General features: G+C 39.9%; 1 protein-coding gene across 1 annotated transcript in view; it reads right to left on the bottom strand.

Annotated features, from left to right (window-relative positions):
• TNIK (TRAF2 and NCK interacting kinase) overlaps positions 1-18,228 on the bottom strand; it is a 369,177-nt gene that overhangs the window by 158,803 nt on the left and 192,146 nt on the right. The window contains exons 6-7 of the mRNA XM_044669552.1: positions 2,544-2,598; positions 2,100-2,337 (exon numbers count right to left, since the gene is read on the bottom strand). Coding sequence (XP_044525487.1) covers positions 2,100-2,337; positions 2,544-2,598 — 293 coding nt within the window. The remainder of the gene's footprint in view (positions 1-2,099; positions 2,338-2,543; positions 2,599-18,228) is intronic.

The following is an 18,228-nucleotide window of genomic DNA, read 5'->3' on the forward strand; positions in this document are numbered from 1 at the left end:
TATATTTATATCATATATTATATATGTAATTATATATAATATAATATATTATATACAATATAACATATTATACATAAATTATAATTAATATAGATATTAATTATATCTATATAATAAAATATATTCTACATATCATACATGAATATATAATTTATATTATATATTACATACATAATATATTTATATATTATATTTTTTATTATTATTATTTTTTATAAACCCTTACCTTCTGTCTTGAAGTCAATACTGTATATTGGCTCCAAGACAGAAGAGCGGTAAGGATTAGGCAATGGGAGTTAAGTGACTTGCCCAGGGTCACACAGCTAGGAAGTGTCTGAGGCTCTTTCTTTTTATATAAAAGGATATAGGTCCAAACTGGTGAAGTCTGAAGTGACCCAGATAGAAAATGGCAGAGGCATCCTCTACCTGCAAGGTCAGTCTTCTTCCTATTACATCATGTCTGTTTTCATAAAACAATAGTCTAGTAATCAAGAAAGCCTGCATGTTAACCTGTCAGGTACCAGGATTCAGTTTGGATCTGGATTGAACTACACTTGGCTAACCGTTGAAGTACCTTTCAGCCCTGAAATTCCATGATTATTCAAATCTTTCTTCCTATTCCTCAGGACTGCAAGCCTTTTTTTCCCAGAAGTGACAAGATTCTATGGGCAGAAGTTCACATTTTGCCTGATAAACCCTCTTATGAAGAATAATGCTAAGGCTTGGGTGCCGGCTACATGGTGTATGATTTTTGCAATTTATAGATGCCTTTGGCATTATGGGTCCTGTAAGCAATATATCAGTTGTGAAGTATCCATATTAATTATAGCTAAGCCAATAAAATATGGACTGGACATTTCTAAGTAATGGGCAGTAATTGGCAAAGTCAACTCTGCAGCCAATTGGGTTTATCAACTCTAGATGAAGTAATAAAGAGACAGTAATAGCTTTGGGGGAAAAACCAAAAACAGAATGACTTTAATAAACAGCCTGTCATGAAAGACAGCCAATTCTCTGTTTATTTTAAAGGGGGAGGGGGGAGAAAAGAGAGAGAATGAGCTGCATTCTGTAGCATAAATAACAGAGGTCTTGATGGAGGAAGAGTCTCACATCAACTATGGCGCTGCCCACCTTGACCTAATACAACTGGGAAATCTCAAAATCAATATCTAATATGGATGGAAACAGCAAGACTCTAGTGTGTCAATATGCCCATTCTAAAGAATATTTTTTGTACTGGTTGCAAATTCAAGTCTTTCTTCTTTGATTCATGCTGTATATTCTGCTGGGTTAAGGGTGACTCAAGAATCATCCATAAGTTAAGTTTCTACAACGAACAACTAGCATTCTAGAATTTTATCTTACTTTGTTCTCTACCCACCCCTCCCATTTCTCTTTCTGTGCTACCATCTCTCTGGCTTTATAAGTCTCTGCCACCATTTGTTTGTTTGTTTCCCTGGGTCAGTCTCTGTCTGTCTGTCTCTCAAAACTCTTACCTTCCATCTTAAAATCCATTTTATGTATTGGTTCTAAGGCAGAAGAATGATGGGGTCAGGCAATGGGGGTTAAATGGTCATATAACTAGGAAATATCAGACCAAATTTGAACCCCACATCTCCTATCTCCAGAGCTGGCTCTCTATCCACTGAGTCACCTAGCTGCCCACTGCTGTTTCTCTTTGCCTTAGTCAGTCTGTATACCTCTGTCGCCATTTCTTATATTCCAAGGATCTTGTCTATGCCTTCATATCAGTCTGTGTCTCCATCACCCCCCCCCCCCCTTCTCTCTCTCTGTTTTTCTCTTTATCTTTTTCCAGGTCTCCATTAGCTTGTGGTTGTGCCTCCACTTTCTATGTCTCCATTAGTCTTTTTCTCTCTGTCTCCATCTCTTATCTCTCTCTGCCAGTGCTTCCATTTCTAACTCTCTACACTCATCTGTCTGTACCTCTGTGCCTCTAATATTTCCCCTGTCTGTAACTCTCTCCCTACCTCCACCACTGGCTCTGTCTGCCACTTGATCACCATCTCTCTTTCTGTTCCTACATTTCTCTTTTTGTCTCTCTGTGGGCCTCCATCAGTTCCTGCCTGCTTCCCTGTCACCACTGGGCCCTCTTGTGTCTAGAGGTGTTTCTGTCCCTGCCTCCATCACTCTCGGTGTCTCTATCACTTGTCTCGTCTATGACTCTTACAACTGTCACCATTACTCTGGACAGTGTCTGTCTAGGTTTGGAGCACTCTCTCCATAAATCTCTCTTTTTGTCTCCATTGGTTTTTGCCCATCCGTGCTTGTCAGTGTTTCCATCACTGTCTCCATAAGTCTCTGTCTCTGCCTCTCTTGCTGAGGAAAGAAATTTTCATACCATCCAACAATGAACAAGCTTCTGTTCTACCTAAGCTTAATTTTTTAATCCCAACATGCCAGCTTGATGCCACACACAGTTCAGTGTACCAGAAGAAATGCCCATTGAAGCTCTTGGCATCACTCCACCATTAGCCAAGCCACAGATGCCCCCCATCCCACCCAGCTGAGGCTTCCTTACTTACGGGGGGCACCTTCTGCCATTTCAATGGCTGTGATTCCCAAGGACCACAAGTCACTCTGTAAGAAAGGGAAGAAATAAACACAGGCATAAGTTAATACGATCAGGAGTTGTTTTTTTTCAGAGCTTGGCTCCAAGGACCATATAAAGGTTTCCAGTTTTCTTATCAAAACCCATTTCCCATTTTCCCTCAACCAATGATTCTCCCAACTTGGGAAAACCCAGGGTGAGGACCTTGGTATGGAATGTAGTGTTACATCAAGGTGTAGGAATATTATTAGGGATGGTCTAGTTTTTTAGGGTAGTTGAAAGAAGGGAATTTTGAGAGGTCTTGGGAAAGGATTCTGGGTAAGAAACGAATTGTGGGTCTACAACTGAAAATAATTGAACTTCACCGCCTTCTTGGATTGTGACCAAGCTGGAGGGAGGTTTTGTCTCTGCCTACAATTCCCATCAAGCTGAAGGAGGATTTTTACTCTGAGAGATTCTCTCTGGAAGGTCAGGATTTTGTGGAGAAGTCCTTGGCATGAGGATTTACTTGGAGGAAACCAATTTCCCCGAGTCCAGTTTTCATTTGCCAGTGGTCTGGCCAGTGCCACTTAGTACAGCAGCCAAATCCAGGGTTTTTTCCCTTTCTTTCTTATTAATTGTTGGTTAGTAAATTTAAATTAAGTCAGATAGCATTGGAGGGATTTCTTAGATAGAATAGGGAGCTGTAAGCAGGGCCCAGAGAAGAAACTGAAGGCTCTCCTTAAGCAGGAGACTTAGAAGTTGGGTGGAGTTAGTTTGAATAGTGCTAGGGTCCTATCTACCAGTTTCCTTTATTCCTTTTTAAAATAAACTTTATTTCCATAAGCCAAGGGTTTTTGTACTTCCCTGGCCCTGGGGAATTCCTAGGTGGTTTGTAACTTCTAACATCCCTCTAGTACTCTTTCACATTAAATTTGACAACCCTGCAGAGTGAAGAGAGAATGGGACTTGGTTCAAATCTCATTCCTGCCATTTATTATTGCCTATATGACTCTGAGCTCAGGCCCTAATCTGTAAAATGAGAGAGTTGAACTAGATTATCTCTGAGGTCTTTGGCAGAACTAAATCTAGCCTGATAAAGATGGAACTCAATTCCACAAATTTTTAAGACAAGCCTAGGGCAAACTGAAAGTTCAACTTTAAAAGAAAAATGAAGCAGCCTCAGCCCTGAGGACCATACATCCCTCTGGACCTGGTGACTGTTGGAAGGACAAACATATATCAGGCCTGAGGGTGGAAAAGATCAAAGAGGGTCAAGGATTCTGTAGACTGAATAAAGAACACACCTTGCACATATACAGATTGCTAGCTTTCACAGTACTAATGTGACTAACAAAACATATTTATTTAAGAGTTTTGCTAAGGGAGTTAGTTAGGTAACACAGTGGACAGAGCTCTTGACCAAGAGTTGAGAAGACTTGGGGTCAATTCTGGCCTCAAGTACTTCCTAGCTATATGTCCCTGTAAAGTCGCTCAACCCTGATTGCCTATCCCTTACCACTCTTCTGTTTTAAAAATGATACTAAGACAGAAGGTAAGGTTTTTTTTTTAAATAAAAGTTTTGCTATGGCAACAGCAGCATTTGTTATTATCTATTTTCTGAAGTTGCTCCAGGAGCTCCCCATTGCTTCTAAGATCCAATATAGGGTCATCTTGAGCCTCAGTGCAGTTTCAAGCTCTAATAACTTAAAACCACACTGAGGCTTTTGGAGCACCTGGTCCAAATCCCTCTGCTGGGTATTTATTTTATTGTATTTTATTGTATTTTATTTTATTGTATTGTATTTTATTGTATTTTATTGATTTTATTGTATTTTATTTTGTTTTGTTTTGTTTATCACAACTTTTTTATTGCTGTTGTAGAAAGCTTGAATCAAAGAGGGTGTCCATCAATTGGAATGGTTGAAAACATTATGATATAATAATGTAGTAGAGTATTTTTGTCCTAAGAAATGATGTCACTGATAGATTTGGAGAATCTAAGAGGACTTGTTTGAACTAATGCATTGACATGATCAGAATTATGAAAATGATATATGTAATGACTACAACATTTTAAAGGAAAATAGCTGTGAAAAACATAAAGACAAAAGGAAACAAAGCATTTATTGTTTACTAGGAGCCAGGCTTTGTTCTAAGTTCTGCTGAGCATTTAAAGCCCTTCCAAAACTAGGTTAGTTTCCCATTACTGCCTTCTACATAACCCCTCTGCAAGCCAACAGGCTACCTTGCCATTCTTCATTCCTGGAATGTTCTCTCTCCTTATCTCTGCCTTGAAGCATCCCAGGATCTCTTTCAAATTCTGCTCAAGAACTACTACCTTCTACAATAGGCCTTTTTGGATTCCCCTTTCTCTGATGGTACTTTTTTTTTTTTTTTTGTATAGACTTTTTGTTTGTTTCCCTGGGTACCTCATTTGTATTTCTCACTTGTAGAAATGGACCGTCTAATGCCAACATAGATCTGACTGAGCTTAATGGCTACTGAACAGATCTTGAAACATGTGTGTGTGTGTGTGTGTGTGTGTGTGTGTGTGTGCGCGCGCGTATATCTATATCTATATCTATGTACATATACATACAGAGCATCCTTGTGAGCTTTGGTGGTTCTTATTTGGGGGCAAAGAAGGGAAGAAGTGATAGGTATACTTAATTTCTTTCAAAGCTCAGCTCATTGGTGGTTGTTGTTCTAACATTTTAGTCATATTTGACTTTTCATGACCACGTTTGGGGTTTTCTTGGCAAAAATACTGAAGTGGTTGGCTATTTTCTTCCCCAACTGAGGAAACAGAAGAAAACAGGATAAAGTGACTTACTCAGGGTCACACAGCTAGTGAGTGCCTGAGGCCAGATTTGAACTCAAGAAGAGGGATGTTCCTGGCTCTAGGTCTGGAAATCCATTCACCCTGCCACATAGCTGTCCTTAGCTCATTGATATCTTTCATATAATGCTTTTTCTGATCCTTCCAAAAGCTAGTCTTGCCCCTCCTAATTATTTCATATCTGTAACTACTTCATATATTTATAAGTTGTATAAATGGAGATTTTAAACCTTAGACTTCACCCCCCACAAGTCCCTTAGCATTTCCCAAAATTCCCTTTAATCCCTCCTGCACCTCCATGTTTGCTTATTCACGTTATTGTTTTATAGGTTCTGGAGCTCCTCCCTCTTCCTCTCTTCTCCACTGAGCATGGCTGAAGTTAGTTTAGCATCTTTTCACTCTAGTTTTTTTATGTTAGTTTATTATTAATAAAACTTTATAAAATAGAATATTTAGTTCTTGTATATTAATTTGAAAATCCACAAATTTCTCCTGATCGAAGCACTTGGAGAGAAGGGACAGTTTGATTTGCTAGGGGAGGCGGTACATTATGTATCCCCAGCTCAAAGCCTAGTCCAAGCTGGCATACAGCTGGTGCTCAGCCTACCGATTGATCAGAAACGAGACTTACTACACTGATGCTATCCAGCCGCCATTTAACAGCTGTCAAAATCCATTAGCCATTTAGCTAGACTAGTTCCAGACATGGTGATTATGAAGTCAAAGGTTCTGGGTCCTTTGCTATTCCTCATTATCTCCACTTCGACAAAATCAAAGGTCTCTCCTATGCTTCCAGCGGTGCCAGAAAGCGGTTCTTGCCTTGTGAAAGAGGAGCTCATCAAAGCTGCTGGCCAGTCCAGGACCACCAACAGGCCACATGCAGTTGTCACCAATTTCCAAATTGGATTTGCCAGTTTTAAGAACAATATACCATATGGAAGGTTCAGCCTTTATAAGTAACTGGTAGGTGCAAAATACTAAGTGTCCCAGGTCAGGTCCTGCCTGGCGTGTTGAGGAGGGCAAACATTTGAGGGAGTGGAGCCAAAGAAGGAAGAAGTGAGAGATTCTTGGCCTTTCCCCCCCCTCTCCAGTTAGGGAGTCCCATAAGCCTCCCACCTCTAATCCTTCCTTCCCACAGCTGCTAAAGTGATATTCCTATAACACCGGAGACCTCATGGCATTCCACTACTCAGAAAGTTGCAAAGGTTTCCTATTGACTCTAGGACCCCCCACCCCCCTGACCCCCTGCCAAAGCCCTCTCATGGTCTGGTAATTAAAGCATTTCACCATTTTTTGAAAGCTTGTTTTTCTACCAAATATATTCTACATTACTTTTCTTCACTCATTCCATAGTCTAGTGCAGTGATTCCCAAACTTTTCTGGCCTGCCGCCCCCTTTCCAGAAAAAAATATTACTTAGCCCCCTGGAAATTAATTTTTTTAAATTTTAATAGCAATTAATAGGAAAGATAAATGCACCTGTGGCCATCACCACCATTCTGGATCGCTGCAGCACCCACCAGGGGGCAGTGGCACCCACTTTGGGAATCACTGTTCTAGTCAAAGGAGATTTTTTCCTGTTTCTTATGCCCAAGATTCAAACTCACATCTTAATATCTTGCACAGGTTGTCCCCATGCCTAGAATACATTCCCACCAGACCTCTATACTTCAGAATCTCAAGTTCAGCCCAAGTCACTTCCTATATTAGGCCTTTGCTGACCCTCCCCCTTTTGTTAGTACCTTCCTCCTAGAAAATACTTCATATTAGCTTTCTTTTTTATGTTTTGACTTTCCATCTTAGAATCAACACTGTATATTGGTTCTACAGTAGAAAAATGGTAAGGGCTAGGCAATGGGGGTTAAGTGACTTGCCCAAGATCACACTGCTAGGAAGTTCTTGAGGCCAGATTTGAATCCAGGCCTGGTTATCTATGCACTGAACCACCTAGCTGCTTCCTATATTAACTTTTAAAAAGTTAACACAAATATTTTAGTCAATGACCATTTATTTTCTCTCCCTCTTACTGTTGCCCTCCTGTTCACAAATAGGCATAGTTAAGCAAAGCAAATACTCCCATTGGCCAAACCCCCAAATGGGTATCTTATTCTGCCTCAGAGAACCTATCACATCTCTGATGAGAAGTGGAGAGGTAGCTCTGTCATGGGTCCTCTGGAATTGTGGTTGGTCTTTGCACTGATGAGTTCTTAAGTCTTTCAGAGGTGTTTGTCTTTAAAATGTTATTGTCACCATATAAAGAGTTCTCCCTCTGTTACTTTAATATGCATTAGCTCCTAGAAGTATTCCGGCTTCTCTGGAATCATTTCTTTCATCATTTCTGGTAGCAAAATCATTTTCCATTATGTATACATATCAGAATTTGTTTAGCTTTTCACCAAATGATGGGCAGTGCCTTAGTTTCCAGTTCTTTGCCACTACAAAAATAATGGCTTTAAAGAATTTTTTTTCCACATTTGGGCTCTTTATCTCTTTTTAAAATTTCTTTGGAGTACTAATAGTGATTTTGTATTTACTTACATATGAATAAATTGTCTGTTTCCTCCAATAGAATGTAAGCCCTTTGGGGCAAGGACTGTTTCATACTCTATTTGTATTCTTAGTACCTAGCACAATGCCAGGCACGTAACACATTTCTATACCCTTCAAACCAAAGGGGAAATCTTTCTAATTGGCTGCACAGCATTTGCACAATGACCTGGATGCAGTGGTTTCTTTGAGAACTCCATTTTATATCATTGTTAGGATCATTTTCCCTGAGATTATCTCATTTTTCAAAAGCTGCATTGATATTCCTGGCCACACACCCAAAGTCGTTTGCAAGCAATGCTCATCTGCCTGTACTAGGAAGCGAGAAACGCCCTTGACATGTCTTGTTTAAGCCTTTGGACCCATTAGTGAATCCCAGAGACACTTTGAAACTTAAATATGGGAGAAAATGCTCCAATTAAGAGTGGCAAGATGGATCATGGGAGAAATGAGAGAGATGAGGCAAGAACAAGATGGAGACAGAGTCAGGGAGAGATAAGTTTCCTTAGTGGCCATGGTGTGACTCATTTTGGGCAGAAAGATGGGCAATTCATTATTCCAGTAGCATTGTGTAGGTTAGTCAGTAGCATGATTAATAGCCTAGCAGTGTGTGCATTATAAACACAACACAGACACATTTCTGTGCCTCAGTGGAGGCAAAGCTCAATATGCATCTCCTAGTTTGGTGGATGGCCAGCTGGCAGCAAGATGAGATCCAACTTGAACAAAGAGAAATGGAGTGTTCCTGTTGGGGGGTGATGGTGATGCTATGAAGAATAAAAGCTATCCACTCTCCTGGCAATACCAGAACCAGGAGGAGAGACTCAAATGACTGAATCTTGGACTCTTTCCTAAGGCAACTCTTGTAATCTTCATTTAATTTAGCAAACCATCTAATGCCAATCTAACCTACAAGGGCCTGGAGATTATGGGAGACACACTGCAGGACACTAGTACACAGTATGTTTTTCATGAGGACACATGGTGCCCAGAATGGAACTTTTATCATTAACAGAATATTACCTCCTTGTTGGGTAGAACTGTTGGTATTTTTTGGTTGTATCCCTAGCACCTTTCTTAGTGTCTGGCTCACAATAGGGGACTGCAAAATGTTTGTTGATCAGTTGAGTGAAATGACTTTCAACAGGGACTTCATTGAAAAACTCCAGCATCAATAGTAGCACAAGATGCTTCCCATGCCATCTGCTAAACCCATTAGCCTGAGAAAGTTCATCTCAGCTTTCTACATCTCATTAATATCAAGTGAGTAGCCAGTGTATTTAAAGGGGTGTGACCACACACATGAATCTTATCCTCCTTTGGGGAACTGCAACCCTCAGAAGGCTGTGCATTTTGAAAGAAACTGGGGAAAGTCTTGTGAAGAATGAGGCACAGGTGGGGTGGCTGGTCAGGGAGGAAAAAGGAAGACAAAATGGCAGCTGGGTTCTGAGCTCTGGTTGGTAATCATCTGGTTCCCATGCCAAGTGGAAACCAAAGTGCTCTCTACGAAGAGCTGAGGGAAGCCACAGTAGTCTCTTACAACACTTCTTGTTCCCATGCCAATACCCTGAGTTGAGTGATTTGATCTATATAGCTCCAGGTCTTTTGCAGAGACAAAGTTGTTAATAGGAAGCTGAGAGTAGCACTCTACTGGAGACAAGCAGGCAATAGTCATCCTCTGCTGCTTAATCCAATGTCCTTGATTTATCTCTCTTCTTTTAGATGCTTTTGCTGGTGATTTCACATTTCAAGCTGGTTTGGTGTGTGAGAGAAGAGATTAGACAGGGGCTCCAATCAGGGGCTAGAATACTACTGACCCCAATGTAACTCCGAACCTAGCAAGTAGCAATGGGTCTCAGAGTTGTTGGTGGAGGGTTGGGATGGGGTAGCTACGTTCTACATGTGACAAACACTTTACTTTTATAGGTTAGTAATCATTTGATTTCTTGATCCTCTGTGCTAAAGAAAGGGAGTGACGGAATAAATAAGCTCCCACTCCCCAGCCAAGATAATCCCAAATCGGAAGATTCATAGGACTTCAGAGCTGGAATGGATGCCAGTGGCCATCGCTTTCACGAATACCTTTTAGAGCATTGTAGATATGGGATCATGCAGCTCAGATTGGAAACGTGAAATGTGGGGAAGTGACCATCTCCAGAGGCGGTCCATTTTCATTTTATCTTTATACACTATCAGAATTCACGCAGCATACTTTACTGAAGCTAATCCTAACGAGAGCTTGTGTTCTTTTACTAAGTTGGTACCTCAACTTATGATGGAAAATCATGAAAGATGGCAATAAACAGGGATGTCTCCCTAGGTTATAAACACTCCTCAACAGTTATAACAACAGAAACTTCTCTTTGTATTGTATTGTTTGAACTATAGTTCTTCTAAATTGAAACACAAATTATTATTATTATTATTATTATTATTATTTCACAGATGAATGAATTAGGTCTCCAAAGGAGAGAAAGACTTGTCCATTGGGTTTCAGCTAGTAAGTTTCAGATCTTAGACTTGAACCCAGGTCTGCAGGTACTAAGCCTAGTGATCATTCAAGTGATCATATACCATACATACATATATGTGTGAGTGTCCGTGTCTCAGGTGGGGATTGAACTCAGCACTTCCTGCCTTCAAGTTTGGTATCTATCCATTATGTCATACTGACTTTCTCATTGACCTCAAGGCACTCAGTTTTGTATCCTGACTCATTAAAATCAGGAAGAATTGAACACAAGAGAAAAATGACTAAACAGTAATAAAATATTATAAATGCTTTTAGATAAACACATACACATATTATGGATGCATATATGAATGCTATGTTATATACATACATGCACATATGTATGTACCTATGTCTATATAAATGCTCTATATAATTATATATATGAATATATGGATAGATATAGATAGACAGAGAGATAGACAGACAGATAGATAGATAGATAGATAGACAGACAGATAGATAGACAGATAAATATATAATCATTTTCTTTTATTTTTAATCCCTTACCTTCCATCTTAGAATCAATACGATGTATTGGTTCTAAGGCAGAAGAGTGATAAAGACTAGGCAATGGGGGTTAAGTGATTTGCCCAGCGTCACATAGCTAGAAGTGTATGAGGTCAGATTTGAACCCAGGACCTCCCATCTCTAGGCCTGCCTCTCAATCCACTGAGCCATCCAGCTACACCCCTAATCATTTTTTTAAGGTCTCATTCGATTTGGCATCTCCATCTCCATCTCCATCCTGATCAAGAGTTATGACCTAAGGACAAAGTAATGGAAGCTCAGTTTCTTTCTTTTCCATTATCATGTACATTTCCCTAAGTAGTACCTATTATGGTCCTAAAGTTGGCATAGAGAACCTAGTGCTGGACTTAGCAACAGAAATACCCAAGTTCCAATCCTACCAAAAACATTGAATAGCTGTGAGACCCTGTGCAAGTAATTTCTGTTGGTTCCAGTTTCCACAGATGTAAAATGGAGATACTTGATGAGATAATACCTAGAGAGTAATTTGTAAACCTTAAATTGGTATATAAATGCTAGTTATCATCATCATCATCATCATCATAACTACTATTATAACTGTCAAAAACAAATGGAATGATAAAGATGGTGATGATAATGATGATAAACTTATATAATGCTTATATTTTGCAAATTTCTTTATATATATACATATATATATATATATATATTACCCCATTTGAGCAGATGGGACTATTGATATGATCTCATGGTCCTAGGGAATTCCCAGATGAGAAAATTCCCTTGACAAAAGCCGTCTTTAAAGTCCTTTACAAACATTCTTTCAATTGGCCGCCCAACAATCTGGCAGGCTGGTGCTATTATTAAATTCATTTTACAGATGAGGGATACCAAAGTTTAGAGAAATTAAGACACAATTGGTAAATGTCTGAGGTGGGGTTTGAACCCAGGTCTGATGGCCTTTGAGCCCAATGTTCTCTCTGCCCCATGATGGCATTTCCTGGATGAACACTTGACCTTTTCAGCTCTAAATCTATAGTCCATCAGGAAGAGCCCTGGCTCGGAGATAAGAATATTTGCATTCACATTCTATCTCTGGTGCTCACAAAGTGGTGTGATCTTAGGGAAGTCACTTCCTGCCCTGAGCCTCAGTTTCTTTATTTATAAAATGATGGGGTTGGCCTAAATTTCCTCTGAAGTCCCCACCACCTCCAGATCTAAGATCCTAATAAAATAAAATACAAAACATAAAAATACATAAACACACGCCCAAATCAAGCAGCCTAGAAACTGAATCGTGAACTGCTTTTATTATTAATTTAGATTCTTTTGAACATTTATCATCAAAAGGGAAAGCTTTCATTTTTGTCCCACATACTTATCAGGGAAATGAAACCTTTCCGTTGACTTGAAGTGTTTTGACAGGATGTCAGGAAACGAGAAAGAGAAGGACCTCTAGGGGAAAACGAACACACCAGACAAATGAGATTTTTCATGTTATTGCCTGATAATAGGGTGGACTCGGGGAGGGCTGTTTATGGTTCCCCTCTCAGTAGCAGGCACTGCCTGCTTTTAATAAATAACCATGAGTTCAGCTAGTGGCTTCGCTTATCCTCAAGGATGAAGCCTCCAGAGGTTTTATTGCTTTATTGAATCTTTGCATTTGCTGCAATCTTGAAAGACGCTTTGGCCAAATCCTTCAGGAGCTCCATCCCCCCCACCCCCACGATGATACCCCAGATTATAAACTCCATTTTACTGGGACTTTAAAGGAAAATCTTTGGCTCTAGGGGCTCCAAGAAATAGCCAAGAGGTTTCCAAGTAGCTGTGGCTCAGAAAATCTCCTCTAGCAAATTGGGTCTGCAGCAAAACCAAAGCAAGAATGGGCAGCAAGGAACTTTGGGGGAACCAAATGAAGGAATCATTGGAGAAGTCTCCAGTCCTACTGAGGACCTTCTTCTAGACCATGCAGGGCAAACCCTCTGGACTCTCAAAGAGTGAAAGAATGCTCCTCCCAAGAACTGAATGGAAAGACTAATAACAATAACAATAAATATCATTATTATTATTTCAACTATTTTGAATAGTTTTAAGTTGTCCAAATTATTACATATGTTATCTCATTTGATCATCACAATAACCTGATGAGGAAAGGACTATTATTATCTTCATTTTGTAGATAAGGAAACTGAGGCAGGCAGTAGTGAAGTGACTGGCCTAGCATCACTCAGATAATAAATATCTGAGGTGGAATTTGAACTTGTCTATAGTATATCATCTATCACACTGCCTGGCTACCTCTAGATAGCCCTAGCTCTTTCAATCGGACCTTATTTTCCACAGATTCCCAGTCTGCCACCATCCTGGCCATGTTCCTCTCAACAATGTAATGATGTAATAAGGAATTCTTAAGACTTAACCCCTCTGTTTCAAGTGCTCTGTTAGTGGCAGGGACCAAGTCTATAACTTCTCATCCTATAACTTTCCTATACTTCATGAGGTTCTTATCCTTTTTGGGTGATGGATCCCTTTGATTGTCTACAAAGCCTATGGCCCCTACTCAGAATCATATTTTAAATGCATAAATAACATACATGGGCTAATAAGGGAAATAAGTTCCAATGAAATAATTATCAAAAATTATTAAATTTTTTATTATTTACATCAGTTAAATTATTTAAGTCAATTAAAGTAATTAAAGTCAAATTAAATTAATTAAATCAATTAAATTCACTGACTCCAGATTAAAACTCTTGGCACAGTAGATAGTTATTGGACCTGGATTCAGATCTTGCCTTCAGCACTTTCAATATACATATAACCCTGAGCAAGCCACATAACTTAGTTTCCTCATCTGTAAAATGAGGGGGCCAGGCATGATGGCCACTAAGCTTCCTCTAAGCTCTACATCTATGATCATATAATTCCTAGAACCCTAACTCCTCTGGTTACAAAATCAATGTTTTTCCCACTGTATCATATCACTTTCATGAACTTTATCGTCTCTACTGAACTTGTCCAAAAGAAATTTGTTTGGGGGTGTGATTCTCTACTGGATTCAGAAGTCTTGAAATGACCATTCCAGAAGCCAGAGCCAATTGCATTCTGAGAAGGTTAAAAGGTTCTGTGATGCCTTCCAATTGTTGCTCTGTTAGCTGATCTAAGCATAGATGGACAGCCACTAGTCACTGCTGAGCATAAGTCACCATACATACCCATGAATGAGGTATGGTTTAGAACCTGGACCATGGGCACGTATCAGGATAACTCAAGAGGGATTCGCAGTTTAAATAATTGAGCCATTGCTTCTCTTTAGTAGTTTAAACAAACCACATTTGTTTGGCAGGAGATGAATATTTAAGTCAACCTACTGTTTTCCAATAGAACCTTGTAAAAATTCTCCTATTGATTAAGTTTGAAGGAAAGAGGACATTTAAAATATGGAATATATTGGCCTTTCTGGTTTGTTTTCCTCCAAAGAGACTTGGAGATTTGTCACTGCCCTGAGAAATATGTCATGAAGACTAGGAGAAGTTTGTGTTTTCCTGACCCAATTTCAATAGTGATGAAGCTTTATTTTGATATAACACTTTTCTGGGCTGCTAAATGTGTATTTTCAGGGTCAGTTTTTAAAGTAGATGATTGGCAGCATTTCAGGATGCATGGAATCCCAGGGTTTGAATTTCTACCTCTAATACATGATAGTTGTGCTACCCTTATGAAGTGACATAACATCTCTGGGTCAGGTATGTATATGTAAAATGAGGGAATTGAACTCTAAGGTCCATGATCCAATGATGACATGACTCCCAAGGACTATTGTGATAATGAGATTAATCCTACCTTGCCTATTTCAAGTTTTAATCATCAAAAGTGTAAACACCACCACTTAGTTCTCAAGTGGGGAAGTCTGTAACCCAAGTGTGTGAAAGTGGGTGATGAATCAGAATCAACTGATTGCCCTGTGGGCAGTCCTAAGCAAAGCCTTTGTTGTGATTGGTACATGTAAAATGGGAGGAATACACAGGAAGCGACGCAAAAGAAGTGACTTTAAAAGGGAGTGACAACTTCCTGTGTGGCAGTTCTGCTTTGTTCTTGAAATTGGAGTTTGAGACTCTGCTTACTGGACCTGAGACCCTGGACTTAGTGAGACTGTTCTTAAATTCTTCCTTTGTGAACTGCCACGTGGTGAGTGGAAAGGCTGACTCCCTTCCCTTAGCTTGCCTGGAGGTACTAACCTCTGGAGGGGCCCTTGACTAGGAGGAGCCCTCGTGGCTAAAACCCTTGTTAATTGACTTTTAGGCAATCCGGCTGGGCCTCTGGAGCCCTGCTGAAGTAAAGCCAAGACTTGAACACATAATCTAGTTCTTTAAGCTAGATCTCTTACTCTACCCTCTTCAAATTTCTCTACTTTCATTCTCACCTATATTTTATAAATAAATCACTAAAAATCATTTTAGAATGGATATTTATTCAATTCTTGCCAACAACCCTTTTTAATATTTAGTCCGACCAAACATAATTTTCCCCTTTATACTATCAGCTTTTCATTGCTCTCAGTGAACAAGTGAGAACATGAGTACTGGGACTCAGTTTCTTCACCTATAAAATAGGGAGGGAGAGACACTATTTGCCATGATCAAGTGTAAAATGGAGGGATTAATTGGATGATCCATAAGACCCTTTCCAAGTCAACCTCACCTCTGCTTCCCTGAATCCTTATCTTGATTCTAGCTCACCCTGAATTCCCCTTCTATGTTAGGTCACTCCTACTGATAATCTCTATTGTTATAGTTGTTTAAGGTATGCCCTGAAATTATTTCCTGTAACTTGAGAGTTACTTATCTGTGTGCATGTGATATTAATTGAATAAAACAGGAGCTTGTTCAGGGTCTTGTATCCCCTGTGCCTAGAACAGTGGACATTTAATAAATTCTTGTTTAATTGAACTGAATTCCACCATTTTATGAAGCCCAAAAAGAAAGTATAGTGTTATGCCCAAGGTTATCTAATGAACAATACAAATACCATACAGTCTGCCTCCATAACAATTTCTACAGCCATGAGAAAACTCTGTTGGGGAGAAAGCAGGGCGCCTGAATTCCACTAGCCCCAGATTTGCTGGATGTCCTTCCAGCCACATATAAAGAAAGGCAGTGTCACCAAACTCTATTGCTATCCATAGTGCTATTCACCAGGTTTGAGACATCCAAGAAAGTTTAATTAGTGCCTAGGCCAGTGAAGGCAAACCCATGGCACGGGTGCTAAAGGTGGCAGGCAGAGCACTCTCTGTCAGCATGCAGCCACTCTCCTGCCCTCCTTGCCCCCAGAGTTCATTACTAGAAAGACAGAGAGACTCAGGCAGAGCTGCTCCCCTCCCCTTCTCCACCATGCCTGATGACATTTTTTCACATCCCCAGCCCCTCTGCCCAGCAGCCCAATGGGAGGCCTTTGTCCCATGTAAGGGGAGTTAGGAGTGTGGGGTAACGGGAGGGGCATGGAGCTTGGTCTCTGGGAGGGGTTGGCACAGCAGTTGGTCTGATGGGTGGAGTAGGGGTGGGGCCCAGCACTCCATCACTAAAAGGTTCATCATTACTGGCCTTAGCTAAGGATCTCAAAAGGCAAAAGTAGATGCAACCATCTCCATTCTTTCAGATGCTTGGGGCAAAGGTGGCAGATCTCATTCCTCTACTTGGATGCTGAGAGTTATTATTAGCAGCTTCCCTGTTCACAGAAGCCCATTGAATTTCAATTGACCATTCCAATATACAATATGCTCTGGGCACCATATGGAAGCAGCTCATATCCTAGTTCTCTCCTATGAAAAATAACTTAATAGGGGCAGCTAGGTGGATATTTCTTAGCTGTGTGACCCTGAACAAGTCACTTAACAAAGCACTTACCCCCCGTTGCCTAATTCTTACCATTTTTCTGCCTTGGAAGCAATGCTTAGTATAGATTCTAAGACAGAAGGTAAGGGTTTAAAAAAAGTTACTTAATAAAAAAGCCCTTAGCAATGAGATTTTTATGTGCTGAAGATGATTGAGTCTGACTATTTTTAAGTTGAGAAATGGCAGAAGACAATGAATTCCTAATTTAGTGTAAACTGAATATGAAAAGAAAATATCTGCCAAGATTGTTTGCCATAAATATGAATGATAAATAAAATAGAAGCGTGAGGACAGAGTGAAAGCTAGATTTAGTGGACAGAAATGTTTAAGGAATTTTCTAAATAAGCAGTCAAATATTATGGGTAATTTAAAAATATATGTGGACATTCTAAAATATATTACCCTAGTTCAGCTATAATGTCATGAATAGCAACAATAATAATAATAATAAAAATGTATCAAACATTTGAATGCTAGCAAACTATATTTGAATATATTGTCTCATTTGAGTTCCACAACAATCAAATATGAGGTTGGTGCTAATCACAGTACATCACTATCTCCAAAGAACCCAAACAGAGGGTCAATGGACAGACATATACTTGGCATGAATCAATGAACTCAAGGACATTCCAAGTGAAGATCTGAGCAAAAAGGAGCAGGAAAGGTACATGAATGGCACCAAGAAGGAGGAATAATGGATAGCCGGGGGTGGGTGGGTGGGGGGTGGTAATAGTAGTAATATCTTTAAATAGCACTTTAAAGGTTGCAAAGTGATTAACAAATATTATCTCATTGGAACCTCACAGCAATGCTGGGAAATAGCTGCTATTATGATCTCCTATTTATAAATGGGGAAACTGAGGCAGGTGGCTATCAAGAGACTTGCTCAGGGTGTGAGATTCATATTGCATACCACTCTCTGCAGCTTGAACCCCTCTCTGCAATATGAATCTCACAAGAGTCACATAACTATAAAGAGTCTAAGGTCAGATCTGAATTCAGATCCTCCTGTTTCCAGGTCTAATGTTCTATCCATTGTGTTACTTAGATATTTCTGGTACCCATAAAAGGAGGAAAGAAGAAAGCAAGAAAGGAGGTAGAAAGGCAGAGAAGAAAGAAGGAAGGAAAGGAAGGAAGGAAGGAAGGAAGGAAGAAGGAAGGAAGAGAGGGAGGGAAGAAGGAAGGAAGAAAGGAAAGGAGGGAGGGAGGAAGGAAGGAAGAGAGGGAGGGAGGGAAGGAGGGAGGAAAGAAAGAAGAGAGGGAGGGAGGAACAAAAGAAGGGAGGGAGAGAAGGAGGGAAAGAGGAAGGAAGGGAAGAAAGGAAGGAGGGAGGAAGGGAGGAAGGAAGGAAGGAAAGAAGGGAGAGAGGGAGGGAAGAAGGAAGGAAGGGGAGG

Source organism: Gracilinanus agilis, chromosome 3 (assembly GCF_016433145.1).
Source record: "Gracilinanus agilis isolate LMUSP501 chromosome 3, AgileGrace, whole genome shotgun sequence".
Lineage (NCBI taxonomy): Eukaryota > Metazoa > Chordata > Mammalia > Didelphimorphia > Didelphidae > Gracilinanus > Gracilinanus agilis.